At 42.7% G+C, this 23,221-nt stretch overlaps 1 protein-coding gene across 10 annotated transcripts in view; it reads right to left on the bottom strand.

Annotated features, from left to right (window-relative positions):
- Positions 1 to 23,221, bottom strand: part of TCF20 (transcription factor 20) — a 206,650-nt gene that overhangs the window by 30,915 nt on the left and 152,514 nt on the right. For all 10 annotated transcript variants that reach the window (XM_077339313.1, XM_077339316.1, XM_077339314.1 and 7 more), the window contains one exon: positions 3,032 to 8,728. In XM_077339313.1, the coding sequence (XP_077195428.1) occupies positions 3,032 to 8,692 (5,661 nt within the window). In that variant the 5' untranslated portion in view covers positions 8,693 to 8,728. The remainder of the gene's footprint in view (positions 1 to 3,031; positions 8,729 to 23,221) is intronic.

Raw genomic sequence — 23,221 nt, 5'->3', positions numbered from 1 at the left:
AGACAATTAGAGTGGTTCCATAGTAGAACAGGCTTCCTCGGGAGGTGGTGAGTTCTCCTTCTCTGGAAGTTTTTAAGCAGAGGCTAGATAGTCATTTGACAGAAATACTGATTTTATGAAATTAGGCAGGAAGGGTTGTGCCAATGTTTGCCTCTTGTGGCCCTTTTTTGCATATTCAGGGAATTGCTAATCGCCACTGTGGAATGGTAGGTGAATTTCCTCCAGGCCAGACTGGATTATGAAGCTTCTTGGTGGAAGGATTACTTGGGCATGAAATTAGGGTCGCTGTGGGTGGACAGGTAGTTTTGAGTCCCTGCATTGTGCAAGGGGTTGGAATAGATGACCCTGGACATCCTTTCCAACTCTATGATTCTACCCAAGTAGAGAGAAAAGTGTTACATTTCCCCTCAAAAAAGTGTCATCATTATCAAGCATCCCACAAAACGCAACAAAAACCTTGGATCTTACAGCCATAATTTAATATTCAACTGCTGCTGGTTTTGAATACAACTACATACTTGTGGGAGCATGAAAACAAAATTTGGGAAAAACAGATAATTGATTAACTTATAGTATTCCCAGAATGATAGATAAAATGAACCAGTTTCTAAAATACATATTTACCCATCTAAAATTAATTTTTAAAACCCTATCCTAAATACTGCAAGGGATAGTAACATATAAGGAACAAACCTCAAAGAGACCTGCATTTTTTTCTGAAACTTTGAAGCACATTAAAAAGTCCATAATGCAGAAAAAACTTTAAATATACACATACATTCTTACCAAAACTAGCTTTTACTTTAACAGGATGAAATTTATATCATACTAAAACTTTATTTGGTAAAATTATAGAATTTAGAAGTATTAATTGCTTAGTTCTCTACAGTGCTCCAAAGACAAGCAAAAGTTCTAATTAAAAAAACTCACACAAAAAATGTTCATCCCCTCTTCTGGTCTCAGCATCCTCCAGTCACCAGCACCTTCCCCTTCCCCAAACAATGTATTCTGAGCCTACACAGTATTGTGACCCATCTTGTCTGACCCCCAAAACTGCATTCACTTGTGTGCCTTCTCTTCCTGCCAGCCGTCTCTCCCTCCTACATCCTTGTCCACCTGCATGACCCAACATAACCCCTCCCCAGCTACAGTAATTTCTATTTCCTTCCTTCTCCCACCCTCATGGTCCCTGCTGTCACTCACCTTCATCACTATCTCCCCCAGCAATGTTTATTTGGGTTACTAGACAATCCGTCAACAATGGCAACTGAGATCTAAGGTCACTACATTTCAATATTTCATTTCCCCCCTTTCAAGCTGCAACAACTATGTAACCGTAAATATTACTACAGCTAAAGAGGAGGATAAGTTCCTTTCATTTTTCTTTTCCATTTTTTGATTATTTAGCCAGGGATTTCTCCAGGATTGTAGAAAAATCTTCCTGTTCTGTACATGGGCCTTTATTGTGGACAAATTAGTCACATTTAAATAACGAACATATATTTGAAAATATGTGACATGTCTACAGGACCATCACTACCTAATGCTGCAGACTGCCTCACATAAGAATCTTCATACTACATATCTATCTATCATATGACATGTGTGTGGTATAGCCAGGAGATCCAGGGATTGTCTGGCAGCCAGGCAAGAGATGTTCGAAGGTGATTTGCCACTGCTTGCCTCCACGTCATGACCCTAGTGTTCCTTGGAGGCCTCCCATCCAAACACTAGCCAGGATCAACCCTGTTTAGCTTCCAAGATCTGACAACATAGGACTTGCCTGAGTTATCTGGGTCAGGGAAATATTTTAAGTCTGTAACATCCTTTCTCAACATGCATTTTATTAAATTCAAGAGAGAATATTTTTCATAGGCATTAACCCCCCTTCCCCCAAAGATCTCTAAAAGTCCTCCAGGGGAGGAAATGGTTTTGTTTTCCTGGGTTTTTGCAACTGCATAATAATGATCACTTGGATCTACTGAATCTGCTGGGCAAGCCTGCAGATGGAGACTAAAGCATTTATATTCTTGATAATGACAACACTAGGACTAAAGAGATGTATGATGCCAAGCTCTGGTTTAAGATCAGGTGATATTTTCAGGAAAAATGTTAACTACTTCAGACCCGCTTGAGAATCTTCCACTCATCTTTCAGAACAAAAAACTGGCTCCGGAGGTAAAAAACACAGAAAGGGGGTTCTTTATGCTTCTCTCCACCATTCAGGAAGGAAAGGTAATATATAATGTGTTTTATGAGCTAGTACATTTTTTAGGCTTACCTGCAAGACAGTTTGGTCTACATTTTAAAATAAAACTGCACTTTCATCAGTGATTACAATCAGTGATTACATTCTTTGGATTTAAAATATGAGCCAGTTTTTAAACCTACAGCATCCTGATAGACACAAAAACATTTGTTCTGAAACAGAGACAGAGAACAGAATAAATAACTTCATCCACATTTTTCATGAGAAAGTGACCTGCACCTTCTAGTTCCACTAAGTCTACACACGGCATAAAAAAGTCTCCTCACATGTACACCTTGTATTCCAATTCCAGTATCAGACATAAACCTGTCTGTGGAAAGCAGGGAGGAATTCTCATAAAATACAACTCTTCAGTTACACTGTGATAGCTAGAAGAAGCAGCCTAGGAATCCAGGTAGTAGTGCAGGCGCTAAAAGGCAGAAAGGGGAATGAATAGCTCTGCAGTGCTGCAAATTTGTCTTACTCACCAACAGCCCATCCCTTTTTTAAGTGACAGTACATTATTTAAATCCACTGAGAGGACCTCGTTTTTCAGAAGCTGCCAGTATACTTAATACAGACCACCAAGAGGGATGGTGCACAAAGCAAATTCATCAGAATTAAAAACAGGCAACATAAACTGACAATTTGTTCTCAATATCTATAGAACACAATTACAATGGTATTTGCAAATGGACAGCATGCTGAAGGTGCAACAAGCAGAAGATGGGAAACACAACAAAACTGGTTGTATGACAAACAGTATTAATTGATAGTACTCACCATCTCCTTAGCGATTTCCACAGCTTCCTGCAGCCCATAGAGCCTGCCGCAGACCAGATAAATCCCATTGGCCCAGAGAATACAGCCCTCGTGGACCCAAAATTCATTGCTGTCAAGAGGTAGTTCAGGAATTTGTAACTCCAATTCAGGCCCAGCTTCAGAAATGGACAGGGGGGGTTTAGAGTCTGAAGGAGTTTTTTCGCCAACACTGCCACCCTCAGTGGTTGCCTTTTTACAAGCAGCACCTCTCGAAAGGGACCGAGAGGCCCCAGCACAGTCCTCAGAGCGATGCCGTCTCTTAAAGCGGGGATGGGCAGGCAGGCTTCTTTGCTCCTTTTGTTGCTGCTGCTGCTCTTCCTCGTCTTCCTCGGTATCTGTCTTGGAACCGTTAGAAGCACTTTTATGCCGTACCTTGACCTTATTCTGCATTTCTGTGGCCCTCTTGGGAGGGGGATTTTTGGGCAGCGTGGCTGCATAATCTTGGGGATAGAACGGTCCAAAGAGATCACCCATGTTGCGATAGCTGGCCCACTTGCCACACAGGCAGCAGACCAGGTGGCCCATAATGGAAGATTCTGTGACAACAGGACCCTGTAGCATGAAAGAGGATGTAGGCAATACTTTGCTCTCAACATTGCTGGGGGGAGGTGTTGATGACCTCTGTCCTTTTCGACCCCTCACCAGTTTATTCTGCTCCTCTTCCTCTGCATTAATTATTGTACACACAGCACCTATCTCACATTTGTTTACCACATGAATATAGGGGAAAAAAGACTTATTCTTGGTATCAGTTTTATCAACAGACTGGGTGGCATATTTCAGCTTAATTTCTGGTTCCTGAGGTTCCACAATTGGAGCAGCTCGTCTTGGTTTCCTTTTCCGTGGCTGTGTTGTGGTTTTTCTTCTCTCTCTCCGCTGTCTCTTAGGCTTCGGTTCTCCATCTTCCACTGCCTCCAGTGGCTGAGGTGTTACTGGTATTGATACAAGTGGCTGCAGCAGCAGCTGCTGCTGCTGCTGCTGCTGCTGCTGCTGCTGTTGCTGCTGCTGCTTTTTCTGCTTATTCACACTACCAATAGGCCTCCCCTTCTTCTTACCAGAAGGAAAATAGCCTTTTGGAGGGAAGGGATCTGGTTTGGGTGTTATGATAACTGCATCTCCATCTTTCTCTTCAATCTTTGGAATTGGTTCAGGAGTCAAGACACTGGATGGGGATACTGTTTTTGATTCAGAAAAGCTCAAAGATCCTGCTCCAGTTAGGGATCCATCTGTTCTTCCTTGACCAACAGATTTTTGTGATGGTGTTGGGACCACAGTAGACATGCAGCCCTCTTTGCCAACAGTAGCAAGTTCCAAGGACTCTTTTTTCACTAACTCATCTCCCTCACCATGCCACTCTTCAGACAATATTGTCACTTCCCTGGCCAGTTCATGGCTCTCTTGGTCTAACACAATTTCTTCTTTTATGTTTTCTGCCTCCATCCCGTGACTTGCAACATTTCCACCTTCGGGAGGACCACTTTTCAGGGACAGAATGTCATCAAGAGTGACTGCATCTGCACCACTTTCGGCACAGTTTGAAGAAGCACTTCTCCGAACACTGGGAGATGTGATTTTTTGAACAATAGCTTCCAATTTTAATCCACGTCCTTTTCGTGGAGGCAGAATTTTTGTTTTAGCTGGGCTTGTGAGGGAAACAGCAGAGCAATTTCTATTATCAGGACCTGAAAGGTTCCTAGAAGAGTCTCCTTTTGGGAGTGACTTGCCAGCATCCTGGTTCTGGGATGAGTGGGCGTAGGAGTTGAATGCTCTGTCAGTTCCATCCTTTGATGATGGAAGCAGGCGTCCTTTGTCATCAGCACCACTATTCTTCATGTCCTGCAACTGCCTCTTGCTTGGAATAGGTGAGATGAACGAACGGACTCTCCTTCGCATTATTAAAGGATTCTGAGGAGACTGATCTTCTTGGCCAGGGAGCCTTACCATGGCATTGCCAGATTTAAGTACATCTCCAGCATCATCACGTCTATGTGTATCACCATCTGGAGGACCAAATCTCTTCTGACTTGCTGCCCCTAAAGATCCACTGTTTTTGCCTGGAGCCATCTGCCGAGAGAGATCCCAACCAGATTCATGTTGCTGAATCTTCTGGTTCAGATGTTTCATTTCAGCACACTTATTCTGAAGAGTGCCATCACTTCCCAACAAACGGCCAGCTTCTTGGCTTCCTGCATCATGGTAGGAACCAGAATGGAGATACATCATTCCATCTTTATCATTTTTTAAAGGATTCCTTACTTTGTCCAAGAACTGCTGTTGTCTTGGGCTCTTTCTTGCTGTCTCCTGCCTATGCTGAGCTGCTGCAATCACCCCCTGGGCAGAACTGCTACTCCATTCTTTGTATTCTTCTTGTTGTTGTTGATATAGCTGCCTTTTGTAGTGGTACTGAGAATTCAGAACCTGGTTAGGATCACCAAAAGCATGAGAGCGAGTGTTAGAGTGATACACTGAAGCCAAAGATGAGCTTTCAGAATTGGGGGGGAAAGAGGAGTGCAAAGAACTCCGATTGACCCTGTCAGAAAGTACCATATGAGGATTCAGATGGTGAAGATCTGTCCCTGGACCTCTGCTTCTACCTGGTGACATCTTCAGTTTGTCTGCCAGATCATGGTATTGAGACGGTGATTTACCCCTCATTCCCTCCCGGCTACTTCCCATTCTGCCATGTCCTCGCCTCAGTTGTGCCGATCGGCTATCCTGTTGCAACATGTAGTCAGATGCAGAATCAAGAGCAGCAGCTCCAGGGCTAGCATTCCCTCGGTAAGACTCATGCTTAAAACTGGCAAGATGACAGTGGTCTCCTGATTTTTTATTGTTCATGCTGGCAGAGGTCTTGGACTGTTCAAATTCCTCTTCTTTGATCTGTCCACTGTGAGTCTTCAGCTTAGTTTCCATGGACACTAGGCCACCAGGTAGTATAACTGACTGACTTAGACCAGGAGTTAGACGGTCATTCCTTCCACTCCTGCCATCAGCACCTATGTGCCCAACAGAATGAGGCCCTGAATCTCTAGCAATTTGCCTCAGAGGAGATATATCACAAATAACTGATCTTCTCTCAGAGAGACCTCCTCCTTCATGAGCTGAAGACTGGGATTCCATCTCAAACTTTCTAGGCACAGAATAATCAGCCAGATTTATCTGTTTCATTTCAGAAGCTGTCCCACTTGACTTTCTATCCCAGGGGCCCCAGTGTGGATTTTCCAAGAGGGATCCTATGCTTTTGTTTAAAAGACCTCTATTGCTTAATTCATTAGCTTGACTAATCAGAACATTTGGTCGCATAGTACCTTCAAGACTTCCAGTTATTCCATGATGATCTTGTGCATTTCTAGAATATCTTCTGTCAGGGTGATGATGATATCCCTGCAAGACTTCCTGCAACAGACTGGGAAATTTTTCACTCCGTCCCTTTCGTTCACTGTGCCCTGGAAAATCCCCTTTATCCTGCCCTAAAGGATACTGAGGGAAGTTGCCAGTATTTCTCTGCACACTAACCCCTATGCTGTCTTTGTAACTATACCTTAAACTACCAGGGGATTTAGAAGGCTCTGTTCTGCCAGAGAAACCAGAGCCAATGACAGCATGGCCAGGTTGGCTGTTCCCATCTCCATTGTGATTCGTGCTGCTGTCCCCACTCTTGCTCCCTTTATTCCCTCCTCCTTGTGGATCTTGCTGTGGCCCCATATGAACTGGCTCTTTCACCCCACTGGCAGAAGGAAGTGCTTGAGCACCAGTAGGAACATCATCTTGTTGAGATTTATCCTGACCACTTGACTTTTCTACTCTTCCTGTCATAGCTTCCCGAGAGACAATCACACCAACTGACTTTTCATTGACCTTTGGAGTGGTCTCCACAGCTACCAAAGCCTCTTTTTCATCAGGTGGGGAGGCCTCCTCTTCCTCATCTGCCGGGCTGGTGCTGAGCTTTGTGGGCTCATTCTGAGATGCTTGTGCCGGTGAGGAGTGGGATCTCTCCAAGTTACCCCCTTTGTAAGTAGTGTCAGAACTGGTGCTTTGACCACTCAACTGCCTCACTCGCTCACCTTGATCTTCTGAACTACTGGAGCATCCACCATCAATAGACTCTGCTAAAGGAGATTTGAGTTGCTCTTCGGCCTGGGAGGAGCCTTCTGAGTTTGTGCAGCTATCAGCTTTTTTAGATGATGAAGATCTTTTGGAGTTCTTCTTCTGAGGTGCCAAAGCATCAGAGAGTAACATATGCTGGACTGTATTAGGAAGATTAGCCACTTGACTACTTAGGGCACTTAGGCTGCTTAGTCCTGGATCTGTAAGCCTCTTCTCCTGCAATCCTTCAAGACCAAAACCCTTAAATCCTCCACCCTGAGCATTAGGGCTTGGCATCATAGATGGTGTTGGACTAAGCTGAGGCATCATCTGTAAAATGCGGTTTCTAGAGGCAACAGGCATGTTACTTTGTCCACACTGAAGATTCTCTCCACCTTGCATAAGAGGAGATGGCGTTGAGCTGCAGCTCGGAGACTGGACCACAGAGGCAGCTGGCGAAGGATTAGATATAGGACTGAAATTTTGATGGAACTGCATGGGTGATCTCACAGGGACGTCAGTTTGGTTGTACTGCCCCACTTGACTCTGAAGAGACATCTTACTGGCAGTATTTGAGTACTGCATAACATGCTGCGAGGGAGGCTGTTGCTGAGCCTGTGCCTGTCCTTGTGCCTGCTGACCTCCTTGGGGTAACTTTGACTGCTCAAAGTTCTTCATTGGCTGTGTCTGAAAGTTGTAATTTGATTGAGTCCCATAAGCTTGTGCACTTGAACCCACAGGATGTCCTTCATACTGTGAGCCAGCATTCACACTGTAACTGCTGTCATAATTCTGCCCAGTTTGGCCAAAACGCTGAGGAGAAGAAAATGAAGAAGAGGAAGAAGCAGGAGGCTGATAGTGTTGGCTGTACTGACCCACTCGTAACTGATAACCAGAAGAAGATGAAGGCAGAGCTGAAGGACGCTGCATTGGCTGCAAATGAGATGTGCTGGATGCAGATTGGCTGGATGCCTGTGGTAAAGGCTGATGTGATTGGTAGAGCTGTTGTCTCATCTGCTGCACCTGCTGCTGGTTGGAAGTCTGCTGTTGGTACTGAGCACTTCCAGGGGAGAAAGGACCAGTATAATCTTGTTGGTAGTGAGTCACCCCACTAAGGGAAGAGTGTTGTGTTTGAAACTGACTCACATGACCCTCACTTCCATACTGACTCCCAAAGTTGCTACCTTGGGGTGGTCCATAACTCTGCACTGGCCCAGAAGGCCTGCGCTGTGAAAGCTGCTGTCCTCCAGCTGACGCAGGATCCTTACTAGAGGCCATATAGTAGAATTCACCAGCTTCCTTTCTGAAACCTTGATAGTTCTGATGTCCAGAGCTCTCGCCAGCCATTGATGCAGAGCTGACTGCTGCTCCACGGCGCCCACTGCTGCTGCTACTGCTACCACCCCCTCCGAAGCTTTGGAACATCTGAGCTTGCTGACGGGTGCTGAATTCTTCTATCCGAGATGCACCATGCACTTCCTGTGGATAGTTCTGCTGGTTTCCGTGGTAACTGCTCTGCTCCCGAAAAGACTGCATGCTGTTCAGCTGCAGACTGACAGCTCAACAGCCCACCTGAAAAACAAAAAAAACTAAATCAGTAACACAGTTCATTTTTTCTAGTCACAACCTGTTATGAAAATTATTTCCAAATTAGTCTTCACAATTTTAGCTCCACTTTCACCTAAGGCTGAAATATATATCAAGAAGATCAATACTATCTCCTCTGACTAGGAACAGCACTTCAAGACCTCTGGCAGATATCCTTCACATCACCTACAACATGATCCTTTTAACTTGAGATGCCACATATTGAACCTAGGATCATCTGTAAGCACATTAGATGCCCTAACACTAATCCACAGCTCCTGACAAAAACTAGGGAAAAATAATGTATATCCATTTAGTTGTTTCCTTACAGATTCCTTAAGCTACCCTCTTTTGTTCAACTTAATTTTAGTATTGCAACTTAACATCAGATTATCCACTCTCATCTACAAAAAACAGGAACAAAAAATTCTCATTATGTATACAAATCCAACTTTAATGTATAGTGTCCTTCAAAACTCTCCAAAAGATTACTATATGGTCTATGTTTTCCAGAGAGAGAGGCAGCAGAAGTCTGATACTGATATTAGAACCTCTCCTCCATGAAGCAGCACTGCTCCAATGTTCACAACAGTGTCCCACAACTTAAGATAGATCAAGACGGGTAAGTTGTGTTAGTCTGCCTGCAATACTGAAAAGAGCAAGTGTCCAACAGACCTTTAAAGGCTAACAAAATTTGTGATAGTATCCGCTTTTGTGAGTCACTACTCACTTCTTCAGGTGCAACCAGACTTGTGTCTTTTCTACTGCTACAACTTAAGGTGCTTCAAATAGTACAACTATAAAATTCTAATTCCATAATAGAAGCCTCTTCTCCTATTAGTTTTGCATAGATGACCAAAAAAACGTAAAAACACAGAGAGCTACAAATAACATTTAAAAGCTGGTCAAGATACTAACACCCAACCTAACAGGAGTGACTTAACTAAAAGCCAGCTGGGGAAAAGGAAAAATAGCTCAAGTATATATATTATTCATATATGTGTATTCACCAAGCCAAAAAGCTGAAAGCCTTCTGCTCCCTATTCTCCTATTGAAAACAACCAAATGAAGTTAAAACAAGACATGCTAACACAGGAAGATTGCATGCAATGTAATTCAAGATGTCTCCTTAGGGCTCTGAAGGTTGAGGTTTCAGATACAGTTTGTATCCAGAAACTACAGATGCAGTTTGATTAGAAAAATTGTTCAACAGAAGGTAAATATTTGTTCAAAGCTGCCCAGAATGCAGAAGGTGCTGACAATTAAAAAAGCAAGGTCTTATAGCGATAAAACCCTTTAGGTTTTATCTAATAAAATAAACATGTACAATTGAAACAGGACCATTTATTTACCTTTAAGGTAAAGGTATCCCCTGTGCAAGCACCAAGTTATGTCTGACCCTTGGGGTGATGCCCTCTAGCATTTTCTTGGCAGACTCAATACAGGGTGGGTACTCATTTTACCGACCTCGGAAGGGTGGAAGGCTGAGTCAACCTTGAGCCAGCTGCTGGGAGTGAAGTCCCAGCCTCATGGTCATTGCTTCAGACAGCATGTTGGCTGCCTTACCACCCTGCGCCACAAGAGGCTCACCCTTTAGGGTGACACAAAGAATTACAATGACAGGGCAACAACACAAAACTGTGAAAAGACATCTGCAGGCTAGGAATGGCGAAGCTGAAACATCTGCAAAAAGCTAAGTGACCTTTAACTTTAGCCTCATAGTGTAAGTTCCTTTTTTGTGTGTTCACCCATAACCATGTAAGTGGATGGCTTCCTGGAATCAGCTCCTTGTGGGAAAATACCAATTCATGGAGAAACACCCAGGTATCATGAGGGCTCCTTAGCAGCTGCAGTTGTGCTGCACCATATGTCCATGGAAAAGTTTCCGGTGTTTCTTTGCGATTTATGTATGGTTCTAGAACTCACATCTGCCCTTGAATCAGGTAGCTACAGCCATCTGCACAGAGGGAAAATGCTTAAGGTGCTCAAAGAGCACTGCAAAATTCACCCCACCTATCTCCATATGAGCCCACTCACCTGTAGTGATCTAAAGATTCTCCTTGCAGTTCTAACCTGATGGCAAGAAAGAACTGAAACAGCCAAGAAAAAAAATGCATTTAATAGCAGAGCTCAGTGTTTTGGGATTACCCCCTGCAGAAGTGAAAGCAAGAGTTCCACTTTGTTTCCAGGTATTTTTTTCCTTCTTAAGTACACTTTTAACCAGGGCTATTCTGTATGGCAGATTATCTGATTTGACTGTCAGTAATCCTACTATTCTATTTTTATGGAATTAATATATTTTAGTTTCAGGGGAAAGCTGCTGGATCTGAGTCCAGAAGCACCTCAGAAGCCAACAAGGTTTTCCGGGTACGAGCTTTCAAGGGTAAAAGGTCTGTTCGTCAGCTATTCTCTTAATAACAATAAACATAAACCTTTAAAAGTCCCTAAAATAAAATAATAAGATCATGGTAAAACGGGACTGCTCATATTTAAGAGGCCAGTGGAGCAGAGATGGCAACTTTTACCATCCTCCAACTGAAGCCAGAAATAATGAAGATATGAGACAGGAATGTTCCAAATTACAATCTGAATTTGATTCAGAATAACTTTCCTTTTAAACACATCATATATTGGAAGACGGACATTACAAAACAATACTGAAGCCTAACACTATGAACATCATCATGTTTTGCTCTATGGGAGCAATATGCCAGGAAAATCTACTTTTCTGATGACGCTGCTACAAAAAGGAGCATGTATCTTCCCATTTACCAGGTATGACTCCAAAGCATCAAAATATAAATTTCTTCTGATAGGGTTGCCAACTCCCTAATTGCAAAATTCTTGAAAGCTTACAGATGAACCTGGGAAGGGGAGAGTTTGGGGGAGAGGAGAGATTCAGTAGTACAACCCCATAGAGTCTACCCTCCAAAGCAGCAGTTTCCTCCAGGGGAACTAATTTACGTAGTGCAGAGATCACTTGTAATTACAGGCGATCTCCAAGCCACCTAAAGTGGATGGCATTCCTCCCTTCAAATCTGGCTCAACTCACTTTCACAGAATTAGCCTTGCATTTTCCCCTCTGAATTTCATAAACAATCTCCTTCATTGGGATCCAATTAGAAAAGGGCACAATACCAATATCCACCAGGGAGAGCAAAATCCACAGTGTCTAGCTGACCTTTTCATCTTTCACCCCAATCTGGGTACCCCATCAACTGGCACATCTGTGGCTCCAAACCATGAGCCCACTCTGTGTCCTGACTGCAGAATACAACTGCCCTGCAAAGGCCCTGCTGATATCTGAGTTGCTGGTATATCTCACCTCTGCCCCATTTGCAACCCACCCCTGGAGGACAGTAACCACTTGCCTGGTAGCTACACAGAAGTGTAAATGGTGGTTTACAGCTCCTTTGCCCCCGGACAGCAGAGGAACAACTCAGGTCAGCAGTTGGTTTTGCAGACACCCCAACTGAAGTGGGTGGGACAAACACCAGAGACAGACTTAGTAGGTTAACAGTACTCAGTAGGGATCATTCTGTCCTGTTTCCCCCTTGTCTGGATATCAATCGAGAGGATCAAACTGCCATAAATGAGCTGCATAAATGTTTGCAGGCATGGCACCATTTTTGCCATTAGTGGCAGAAAGTAGATATGTCAAACATCTAGCAGGGGCAGCAGAAGAAGGTACCATCAGACATACAGATTGCATTTACATACTTGGGCAGAAGATTTCCCACAAGATTGTCCCATTAGAATTGTTAAGCACCCAACTGTTATAATGGATATTAATACCAGAAGGCATTAATCATCATAAGATACACATCACGTCTCCACTTTGGTAGTTCTAGAGTAGGGGTTCCCAGAGTGGGCATTATGCCCCCATAGGGATGGTGAGGAATTTGGGGGCAGTACTTGACTTTTCCTGCTGTAGTTGCATTTTCCTAGCGAGAGACATTCCAAGGTGCTTTGCCATTGCCTGCCTCTGTGTAATAATGACCCTTGACTTCCTTGATGGTCTCTCATTCCAGTGTTAACAAGGGGCAACCCCGCCTAGCTTCCTGAAGAAAACAACAGCTTCAGAAGATTGCCTGGATGGAATCATATACCTGCTAAGCTCCTTTCCCACCTCAAATTCAGTTTTTTCCCAGGCTCCACCCCAGGTCTCCAGGAATTTCTTAACTCAGGATTGACAGCCTTCCCCAAAAGTCTCCATCTTTGGAGGCTGGAAAAGCTTTCTTCTGCTTGCTCCTGTCCATGGGATTTTCTATTGCTTGCTTCTCTTTCTCAGTCTTTCTCCCCAATGATAACCCAAAGTGGCTTTTACAGGTGACATTTACAAAGGATTTTTTTTCCAGACTAAAATATGGCAGCTGTATAAGAACCATAAAAGAATAGGCAATATAGTGATTTGAATTTGCAGTAGACCTAACACCAGTTAAGATATGTGCGTTTGTATATGTGTGTGGGGGGGGGGGGGCTAGGGATGTGGCCTGGGAACCTAGGGAGTGGCAGCCTGAACAAGTTTGGGAAGCACTGTTCTAGTGATAGAGTCCAACAACATCTTAGAGACCAACAAGATTTTCAGGATATCAGCTTCTGAGAGTTGAAACTCCCTTTGTCAGATTGTAGTTCTACCACATCAGAATAAGCTTTTACCCCTTTCCTGATCCATACAGAATTTTCACAGCCTTTCTGAGCAAATGTTTACATGAGAAGCATTTCAGGACAGAATGAATGAATTCATATCCTCACTCATACATACTCCACATTTTGGGTGGAAGTTGACATGCAGGAATGTTCCTACAGATAAAAGCAATGGCAGTACAACCATCCAAGATCACTATACCACAGACTCACCTCCTAAATTAAGCACATAATTGCAAGCATGTCGAAAAAGATTGTTTGCAGTATGTTAAACAGAAGATTGACTCAACAGAACATTCTGAAGGCTATTTATATTTTCCATTCACAGTAAGAAAAGGAGGTAGCTCTTGACAATCAGTTCTCATGGTATTAAAGCAAACTGGTACTTTAGACTAATCTTAAATGACCAGAAACAAGAAAGCAAATTCAAAGTGTATTATGCAATTTTAAATGCAAATTTGCTTTATAATGCTGGAAGTCAGGATTACATGCCATTAATAAAGATACTGACAAACTCCACCATTTAACATATCACACAGAAGCAAACTACTATGCTACTCCATATAAAAAATAAAACTAAATCAGTCTTAAGCTGGTACTGAAAGAATGCTTTTTGGAAAATGGAGCACCATGCCTGTAACTTATTTGAAAGGTCAGTCCCAGGTGGCTTTGCTGCTGTGCCCCATGGCCAGAGGCCTTTGGGCTTCCACAGGGTTCAGTCTTATGAACCATGTTATCTACATGAAGCTGCTGGGAAAGGTCATAGGAAGGTTTGGGCTGAAGTATCACTAATATGTGAATGACACCCAGTTCTACCTCCTTTCCCCACCTAATTCTGAGAAAGCTGCTGATGTTCTAAATCAGTACTTGAAGTAATAGGCTCAGTGAAGGTGAACAAGCTGACATTTAACCATAATCAGACAGGCTGGTAGAAAGACAGATCAGGGACTTGAGATCTCCACTGTTTGGGATCGGGCTACATTCCCCTGGAAAAGTTTTGCAACTTGGGAGTGCTGCCCAATGCAGCAGTCATCTTAGAAACGTAGGTGGTTGTCAGCTGTGGTTCAGGATGCTTTCACCCATTTTTGCCTGGTGCTGCAACTCTGCCCATTCCTGGCTCTGTCAGGGCCGAGGCAAGTGGCAAGCGCTGTCGGCAGTTGGGATGAGGCTGCCACAGGGAGAAGAAGGACCAGGAGGGTGAGGCGTGGCCCCGGTGCCTCTGCAGAAGGCCTGCAGGAGATCTTAGTCTGAGGAAGAGTGCTTGCACTCGAAAGCTCACACCTTGAATAAATCTTTGTTGGTCTTATAGGTGCTACTGGACTGATTTTATTGTGCTACTCTGATTTTATTGCACTTCAGGCTATCCTTGAAGAGCTTTTGAAGACTGCAACTAGTACAGAATCCTGCAGCTAGACTGCCACTTGCAACCAATTACCGGGATTATTGTGGCCACAGTATTACAGTAATAATCACGGTTTTCATTTGAAGGATCTTCATCTTCTCCTATGCATATTTGCCTTGGAACTAATATCACAAGGAGAGACAGTCTGGACTGCCCCATCAACTAAAGAAGCTTGTCTGGTGCGTACATAAGATAAGGCCTTTTAAATGAGAGTGTCCTCAACTTTCAATCTTTAGGAGGCAGTTAAATACATTTTTATTCATGGCAGCTTTTGATTAGTTTCAGTTCTTCTGCCCACCAGCAGTTTAAAATCCGTCATTTTAAACTAGCAGATTTCATTTTATTATTTACTTTGTACACTGCCTAGCGTTCCTATAAGGCATAAATGCTTCAAACAGATAACTCTGTGGTGCTCTGAGGCTCAGAGAGAGCCACATCTGCAATTGCCCTCAACAACAAAAAAGTCACATCTATGCATGACAGGAGACTTGCACCATAGGGAGGCTCAGGATTTACCCTATCTTTTGGCAGTGGCTGTTTTATAATAGGAACCAAACCAACCACAAACTCTGCTAAGCAAAGGCCTTGCCCACTACCTTGAAAGATGGGGCAGGAGCCACTTGAAGAATACTGCCCAGAAGAGCAACAAGTGGCTCCCAAGCCTCTGAGTGAGCATTCCCTCTATTATAACTGCTCTTGCTCTGTGTATTCATACTGGTCATTAAACATCTTTGAAAAAGGACGCAAATGAAGACATCAATCCTATGTGCTGATGATCACTGAGCACATTAAGAATTTACCTAGTCAAATAGGTATTTGTCACTTTACAAAGAAGTAAGCAGCCATAGGTTCCCTCTGTGCTTTCAAAGCTGATTCAGATAGCATTAATCTTATGCCTTAGGTCAGGGGTAGTCAACCTGTGGTCCTCCAGATGTTTGTGGGAATTGTAGTCCATGAACATCTGGAGGACCACAGGTTGACTACCCCTGCCTTAGGTGGTCTCAATCATGTTCCATAGTGAGGAAGTTCCCTAACCAACTCTTGATGGAATACTTATATCCATCCTTGCCATTTATTTCTTATCATCAGCAGTTTGAGTACATCCTGATCATTACAATCCTGTCTTCCTTGATATGAAAAAGCACCTTAGAAAGTAACATTTATGATTAAGGGTAGATCTTTTTGGTGTTAGAAATAATGAATTAATTTTAAAGAACCTGGAATGTTTTTGTTTATTGTTTATGAATCTGGCATATAGAAACAGCACTTCAACCTTTTTTGAGAATTTATGGGAGAATATATGTAACTGCTCCTGCACAGCAGTAATAATAAAGTCCTAAAGTGTAGGTGGAAGGAGAAAGGGGCGGGGCCTGTCCGTGATAAAAACTCGGAGGGTTTTTTGCAGCTCCTAATTAGCCACTTGATTAGCCACTCCGAGTACCACTCGGGGGCCAAGTGGTCAATTGGCCCGCCCTGTCCCCATTGGCCATTCGCCACTTGGCCCGCCCTGGACTGGCCGCTCAGATGGTTCGCAACAGGGTAAGGAACAGGGCCTGCTCCTTTCCCGCTGGCGACCCAGGGACCTTGGCTGAGTAGGGGGTGCCAGGAAAGGAACAGGCAAGGGAGGGGCACCTTGCACCCCTGCCCAGCCAACAAGGATGCCTGCCGCCACTGCAACGGGCAAGGTAAGCCCCCCCGCCACGCCATCTCCCCCAACACCCATCCATCCACCCTCCGTGCTCTTCGCCCCCCCCAACCGCCGCCGGTCCGCACTGATTTCCCGCCTCCCAACAATGAATTTAAGAAGAATGTGCTATTAGTGTTAACAAGACAATTAATACTAGCAATGTATTAGGAACTATATGAGACAAAGACACTGAAACTGACAGAAGAGAAAAAAAGCAATCTTTTATTTTAATAAGAATTTTATTTGATGACTTCAGAGGCCTTTTCTATTATATTCCTTAACATCTTGAATAACAAATATCTATAAATATTTTAATAATTTATTTTCATGTGCTGCTGTGCTATACAGGATATTCCATACCAATAAGTTGCAGAAATCCATCACTCACTGTATGAAAAAAATATTTTGCTGTGTAATTCGACTCAGAACTGCTGCTTGGAAAAGAATCAACTTTATTTAAAATATACATTTTTGTATGATAGCCCAGTTATGATTCCTATGCCCCTAATTTGGATTAGTGCAAATCACTTTACTCTGGGCTGTTCCTAAGCAATGCAGAACTCTGGGATCAGCCTGCCTTCTAGCAAGTAGGCTACAGGGAACACAATAAATACACCTCTTACATAGCTGCACTAGCAGTTTGCTTTCACACTCAGTTAGTTACTGGTCCAGGCCCCAAAAACTTGGAAAAACACCTCTCCCACATCTCCTGAGGTTGACCAGGGAGACACGGATCTATGCCCCCCTCCATTTCAAAGACAAGAAGGGGGGGAGGATAGATGCTAAACTGGGCACCAACTCTTGAAATATACTGTCTTGGAAAGCCCACTTTCTCATATTGCTTTGCTCTTTACAGTATTTAATTAAACACTGGCCATTTGGGAAAGAGTTCCTTGCTAGCTGGCTTTGTTTTCATCTTATGCTGTGCTATTAGTTTTTGTAATTAATTTATATCTAGGTTGTTCAACTGAGGGAAGGAAGCAATGTACACCATCTTGAACATATTTTTCTGAATAATACTTATGAAACTAATATATGAGTCTAAGTACTTTGCACCTTCACATCCCAAAATTTCTTCTGAGTCCTCAAAGTATTTTAAATACTGCTGCCAATTCCTATTGTTTTCAGATGGCATTACAAAGAACTCTTTAACTTTTAAGTTGTAGTGCACAAAATACAACTTGAATATTTTAATTTTACATCTGATTTTTCTAACAGTTTCAATATTGTTTGTCCATTTTAGACTGCAGTTGTCAAACAATCGTTTTAACATACCATCCACCACCGGCCAGAGATACAAGATGGAAAAATTTCCATTACTGAAGAGTCATCCTTATCCATGGTTCCTCTATATATTTGTGAAACAGCCCGGGGTATGGGAAGCGTCCGGCTGTCTAAGTTGGAATAGGGCCAATCAGGGTACAGCCAGCTTTGCCCTGATTGGCCCTGCCCATGCAGCTCCCACCCTCCGTCCATGAACTCTAGCCTCTTTCCTCTCAGGTGCGCCTCAGTGCTTGGAGCCAGCAGCAGGTAAGGGGAGAGGGCCCCGGGCAAAGGGTCTGGTGGAGGGCTTTCTAACGAGGGCCTCCCAGGCTGGGCCTGCCAACGAGGGCCTCCTGGCCTACTGACTGCCTGCTAAGGAGTTCTGTCCCAGGCCTGCTAACGAGCTGGCCAGCCCCCGCCCGCCCCACTTGATCTGGCTGCGAGCTGCAGCCCAAAGCCTCCTTAAGCTGCCTGGCCAGGGGCCAGGGCAGGGGGCCCTTTCAAGGCCCGTTCTTAGGAACAGACTTTGAAGCTAGTTGTCTCATAAAATTAATAATGGGATGTATCCACCAAGTCATTTCTCACGCTAGGAACGTTTATTCACAGGATCACAAGACCCATGGAGCAGCCACATGAGGAGAGAGACTGCAATGGGCATGGGTGGCATTCACCTTTCTTTCTTGGGAGAGGTAGAAAAGAGTAGTTGCTCTCTCTTTTACCTCCCGACTGGAGCCTCATGACCTGTGCTGCTATTATGCCACAAGGGGCCCAATACTCCAGGAATACATTTTCCCATGATAAGATATGGCTTTGAGTGATGGAAGTCAGGAAGACTGGTGACTACAGTACCTTCTGCTGACAACATTCAACCCAGAGAATGGATGTTGTTGTCAATACAATGTATTAGACAGTTTCAAATTTGTAATTCTTTAGCAAATTATCTTTAGGAACCGTGTAAGAGAGCACATGCATGTTTTACTGATCAAGGAATAAAGGAGGGGTGGATGAAATCATAAATACATATAATAATTTCAGTTAAAAATCAAGTTATGAATTCACCTGACTGGCTATACAGATCAAATCAAATTTAAAATCTTGAATTTGTATCCTTTTAAGTGGTAATAGGAACCAATATCATACAGAACCAACAAATAACACAAGTGATGAGGTATCCAAGTTTATTCTGTGAATGGCAGTTAAATTCTCAACTATGTTGAGTGGCGAATTACATCTATGATCTTTCATGCACAGTTCTTGGGAGTATGCTTAATTTAGGATATCAACAGTTTTCAGTGCTTTATTTGTTCTATTAAAAGTATGTACAAAAAGCACCTGCTATATTGTATTCAACCTTTCACATGTCTTTATTCAAATAAAAATAGTTTTCCATGTAAACCTTTGAATTTTTTCAATGTAACTTTTAAAAAAACCTGTTGGTTTTTCACAATCAAATATTTTATTTCAGGTATTTGTTGCTATGGGGACACCAAATGAGTACTTCCAAAGTTTGTTTATTAAACATAAACCAAAATAAACATACTAAATCATATCATGTGCTATTATCCATCATTGACTATGACTAAATATTAAGCAACAGACCACTAATTTTGAACATCTCACATTTAAGATCTCAAGTGATCAGTGTTGTTCACTAGGCTAAAACAGTTCTGCAGGGCCTGCAAGAGGGAACTCTTCCACCAGGCATTTGGCCGAGGCCAGGCCAACCAACCAACATCTGCAGGGCCCCTGCCACCCCCTCCCCCCCAGAAACCCACTAACACTCCTGGACCTGTTCGAGTTACTACTATGTTAAGATATACTGTTATGTTATACTGTCACCTAGTTTATCAATTAATAATATTAATGTTATTATATGTATGGTTTCATGTATAGTTTCAGTTATATGTAAACTGCTCTGAGCCTTCAGGGAGGGTGGTATATAAATATGAATAAATAAATAATAAAGAAAGAATCCAATTTTGAAGGAACTTTCCAAAGCTACCTACTGCTGAGTTATTTACAACAGACCAACATTAGAGATCCATGTTGATTATAATGTTTACAGGGTCTGTAAAATAAACTTTTATTATGTTCATGTTCACAATGCAGTATCTGAGATACACAGAGGTACTCTTCTTCAGGCTAGGTACTACAAGAAAAAAATGTAAGGGACAGAAAAATCAATTATTTGAGCAAAGAGATAATGTACACTCGTGCAGTTTCACCCGTAAGATAACAGAAGAAGGTATAAAGTTTAAATCCTATGTTTACATACATGGAAGTAAGCCCCACTGTTGAAAATGTAACATTTCTGGACATTTTGAGGCCATAGGGGGGGAACCTATTTTTGTTTAGGGGGGATAAAAATGGGGACAGGGTGAAATAAAAGCAATACTTATTGTTCTATCAAACCTCTTACTGCTTTAGAATGACTTTTTCCTATAAGCAAAATTGGAAATTTAGGCTACATTTAAAAGTAAAATTGCAAGCCAATGCAACCTATGCTCTCTTTGCACAAGTACCTTAATTTTTGCTATCAAGTTAAGGAAGAGTGCAGTTCTCAATGGAACTTAAAAAATTTTGCTCTGATGCTTGGGGTGCAGCTTCTGCTCTACCTCCTTCAGATTTTTTTTTCTCCTTCCAGAAAGGTTAGGGTGATAAGCTACTCTATCCATGGGTATATGTGCCCCCGGTGTTAAACAGCAATTATTGTGATCTTGACCAGAGGTAGGGATGGAGGGGTGGGGGGGGAGTTGGAGGTATTCCACCCTGTATCTGTTACTGCATTTTTGTGGTCTGTTTTAATGGGATTTTTATCAGTCATTGTAACCCATCACGAGCCAGTTTCAGGACTGGCGGGAAATAAATTTAACAACAACAACAACAACAGTGGTTTGAGGGAGAGGTGAAAATGTCAACCACAAGTCAGTCCAGAAGATATGCAACAGCTGAAAATAATGAAAGCCCTGCATATTCCTCTCATCCTTCTAGGTGCAGAAATGCATGTTGGATTTAAGAGCTGTCAATGTAGTCTACAGCATGGTGATTGTGACTGTTGTGCAAAGCTCCTGCCCCTTTCTGAAAAATACCAATTCCCTCTAGTCCTGTTTAGTGTGAGAACAAAGCAGCTAGAGTCAACCAAGATCCCTGGAAGGGTTGGAGGACAGTGAGAAAGAAAAAGCTGTTACACATTCAGCTCAGGCAGACAGGTCTGACCCTAGAGAAAGAGAGACCGGAGGGATCCTGTCTCACCGTTTGCCTTGTGTGTAAGCAGGCCACACTAGTAAATGTGCAGAGATAGGGTTTGCATCACCTGAGTTTTAGTTGCAAGAGAATTTGTCTCAGGAGATTCTGGAAGTCTCAGAACCTATCCTTTGTGACACAGCAAGTTAGCTTGAGGAAGAAACTGTTGCTTCCTCTGCCCTGAAGCTCCAATCTCTGAGGGAAATCAATAGAACATTCTTGGTTTCTGAGAGGAGCTCACAATCACAGTATGAAAATAATAAAGTTGAGGGAAGGCCAATTCACCTCAAAAATAAAAGCTTGGCTGTTAACTGCTCTGTATTCTACTAAATGATCAACAGTGTTATACCTGTAAATAGTTTCTACTATTCTCTTTTCTGAACCACTTGGGTTAGGTATGTCAGGTGGAGATGGAGTAGAAACCGCAATGGTTGACCTTTACATCATGCTATATGTTTAAACTTTTTAAAGATCCTGACCTTCACATGTACCTTGTCTGAAAAAGCATTTAGCTCAATCTAAATGAAAAAAAAATCATATATTTTCAGTACTACCCCAAATTTCCAATTGGAAAAACTGAATCAACGGCCTTAGTTGAGAATAATTTTTTCTTGGTCCCTCCCCCCCACAAGCCTTCATATCTCTACCCACTACACCAAAGTTCCACTTTGTTGCATGGAGGGAGTACGGAAGCCCAGAGCGCCATCTGCACCAAAACGGAACACTAGTTATTCAACAAAAAGGAATCCTTCTACCTGGAACGATATCTTCTAGATGAAAACATGATTTTAGAATGTACAGTACTGTTTTTTTGGAGTTACAGTACACTCAAATGCATTTTTGAACAGTGTTGCGGGCATCTCATTGAAATAAACAAACTTAATTTACAACACTCACTCACTTGCCCTCCCCCCAAACCAGAATTTAAAACAAAAAGTGGAATCTCACTATCTCTAGTTTTATGGAAAACACACTGCCAACCAGGAAACAACATCTAACTGTATTTTGTTGCAAACTGCAAATAAATAACGCAAAGTGCCAAGGGCAGGGAGCTCAAATGAACTACCAGAGCATGGTTTGCATGCTCATCTGAGCCATAGAACAGAGCTCCTTTTCATAGACTCACATCTTCACAATTGTAAATGTTAAGAGCATGCCTTGCTACATATTTAAAAAAGAAAACATGCACACTATTTTGCCTTTCTGAAACGTGACCACTTAACGAAAGAAATGGGAATATGCTGGCAACACACTCCCCCAAAAATTCTACCTACATATCACGGACTAGCCACTAGCATCTCAGAAAAATATCGACAATCCTTCTCTGACGAGCAAGTATTTTGCTAGTGACTGAGCGATTATTTAAATACACAACCCAGTCATCCAGAAATAACATTTTCTAAGAAGAGTTATACAGCAGTACCTTTATAGACCAGAATCCAGGAGAACTGGATTCAAACTACTGTTCAGCTAAGCAACTCACTTGAAGACCCTGGGACAGTCACTCTGTTCCAGTACGACCTCATGGGGTTATCACGGGAAAAGATTAGGGGAGGGGGGCAGAAGGGACCATTTTGCTCTATCCCTGTCCTCACTGCAGCCTCCTGGATTAGAAGACTATTAGGCTTACAAGGTTCTTAATTGTTTTTTCTGGAAGGGACTTCATTTGTCAAATTGATACCCATTTATCTTTCTTCCAAGTAGCTCAGGGTGGTGCCCCACTCAAATTTATTCTTGGAAAACCTGTGTAAGAGTTAGTGAATGACTGGCCCAATTTAACCTAATGAATATTGTAGCTGAGTGTAGATTTGTACTTGGGTCTTCATGGTCTTAATCTGTCAACTACACAACATTGGTTTTCATGCCTCTAACTGCCATAAACTTTGTGAAACAGCTACACTATCACTTCCACCAACACCACCACTCTGCCATTAAAGAGATGCTATTATAGGTATGAAAGGACCAGCCACAGACATGTATCCTTCCACAGAGTGGAGTGTGAAGCTTTCCTCCCATGGAACAACCCAAGATGGAGGAGCTTCTTCTAATCTAAGGCAGAATATATTATCATTAAATTTAATCCAGTGGGTCACTCTAGACACACACATAAGTAATCTGTTGCTCTATGTTTATTCTACCCTTCTTCTAAGGAGATCAGGGCATTTTACATGGCTCTTCTTCCCATGGCTGACATGGACTGCAGGGTACAGTAGCAACACAGGATATGTTCACAGTG

The sequence above is a fragment of the Paroedura picta genome, chromosome 5 (assembly GCF_049243985.1).
Source record: "Paroedura picta isolate Pp20150507F chromosome 5, Ppicta_v3.0, whole genome shotgun sequence".
In the NCBI taxonomy this organism is placed as follows: domain Eukaryota; kingdom Metazoa; phylum Chordata; class Lepidosauria; order Squamata; family Gekkonidae; genus Paroedura; species Paroedura picta.
The sequence above is the reverse complement of the archived record's forward strand: the minus strand, read 5'-3'. Positions and strand labels throughout refer to the sequence as shown.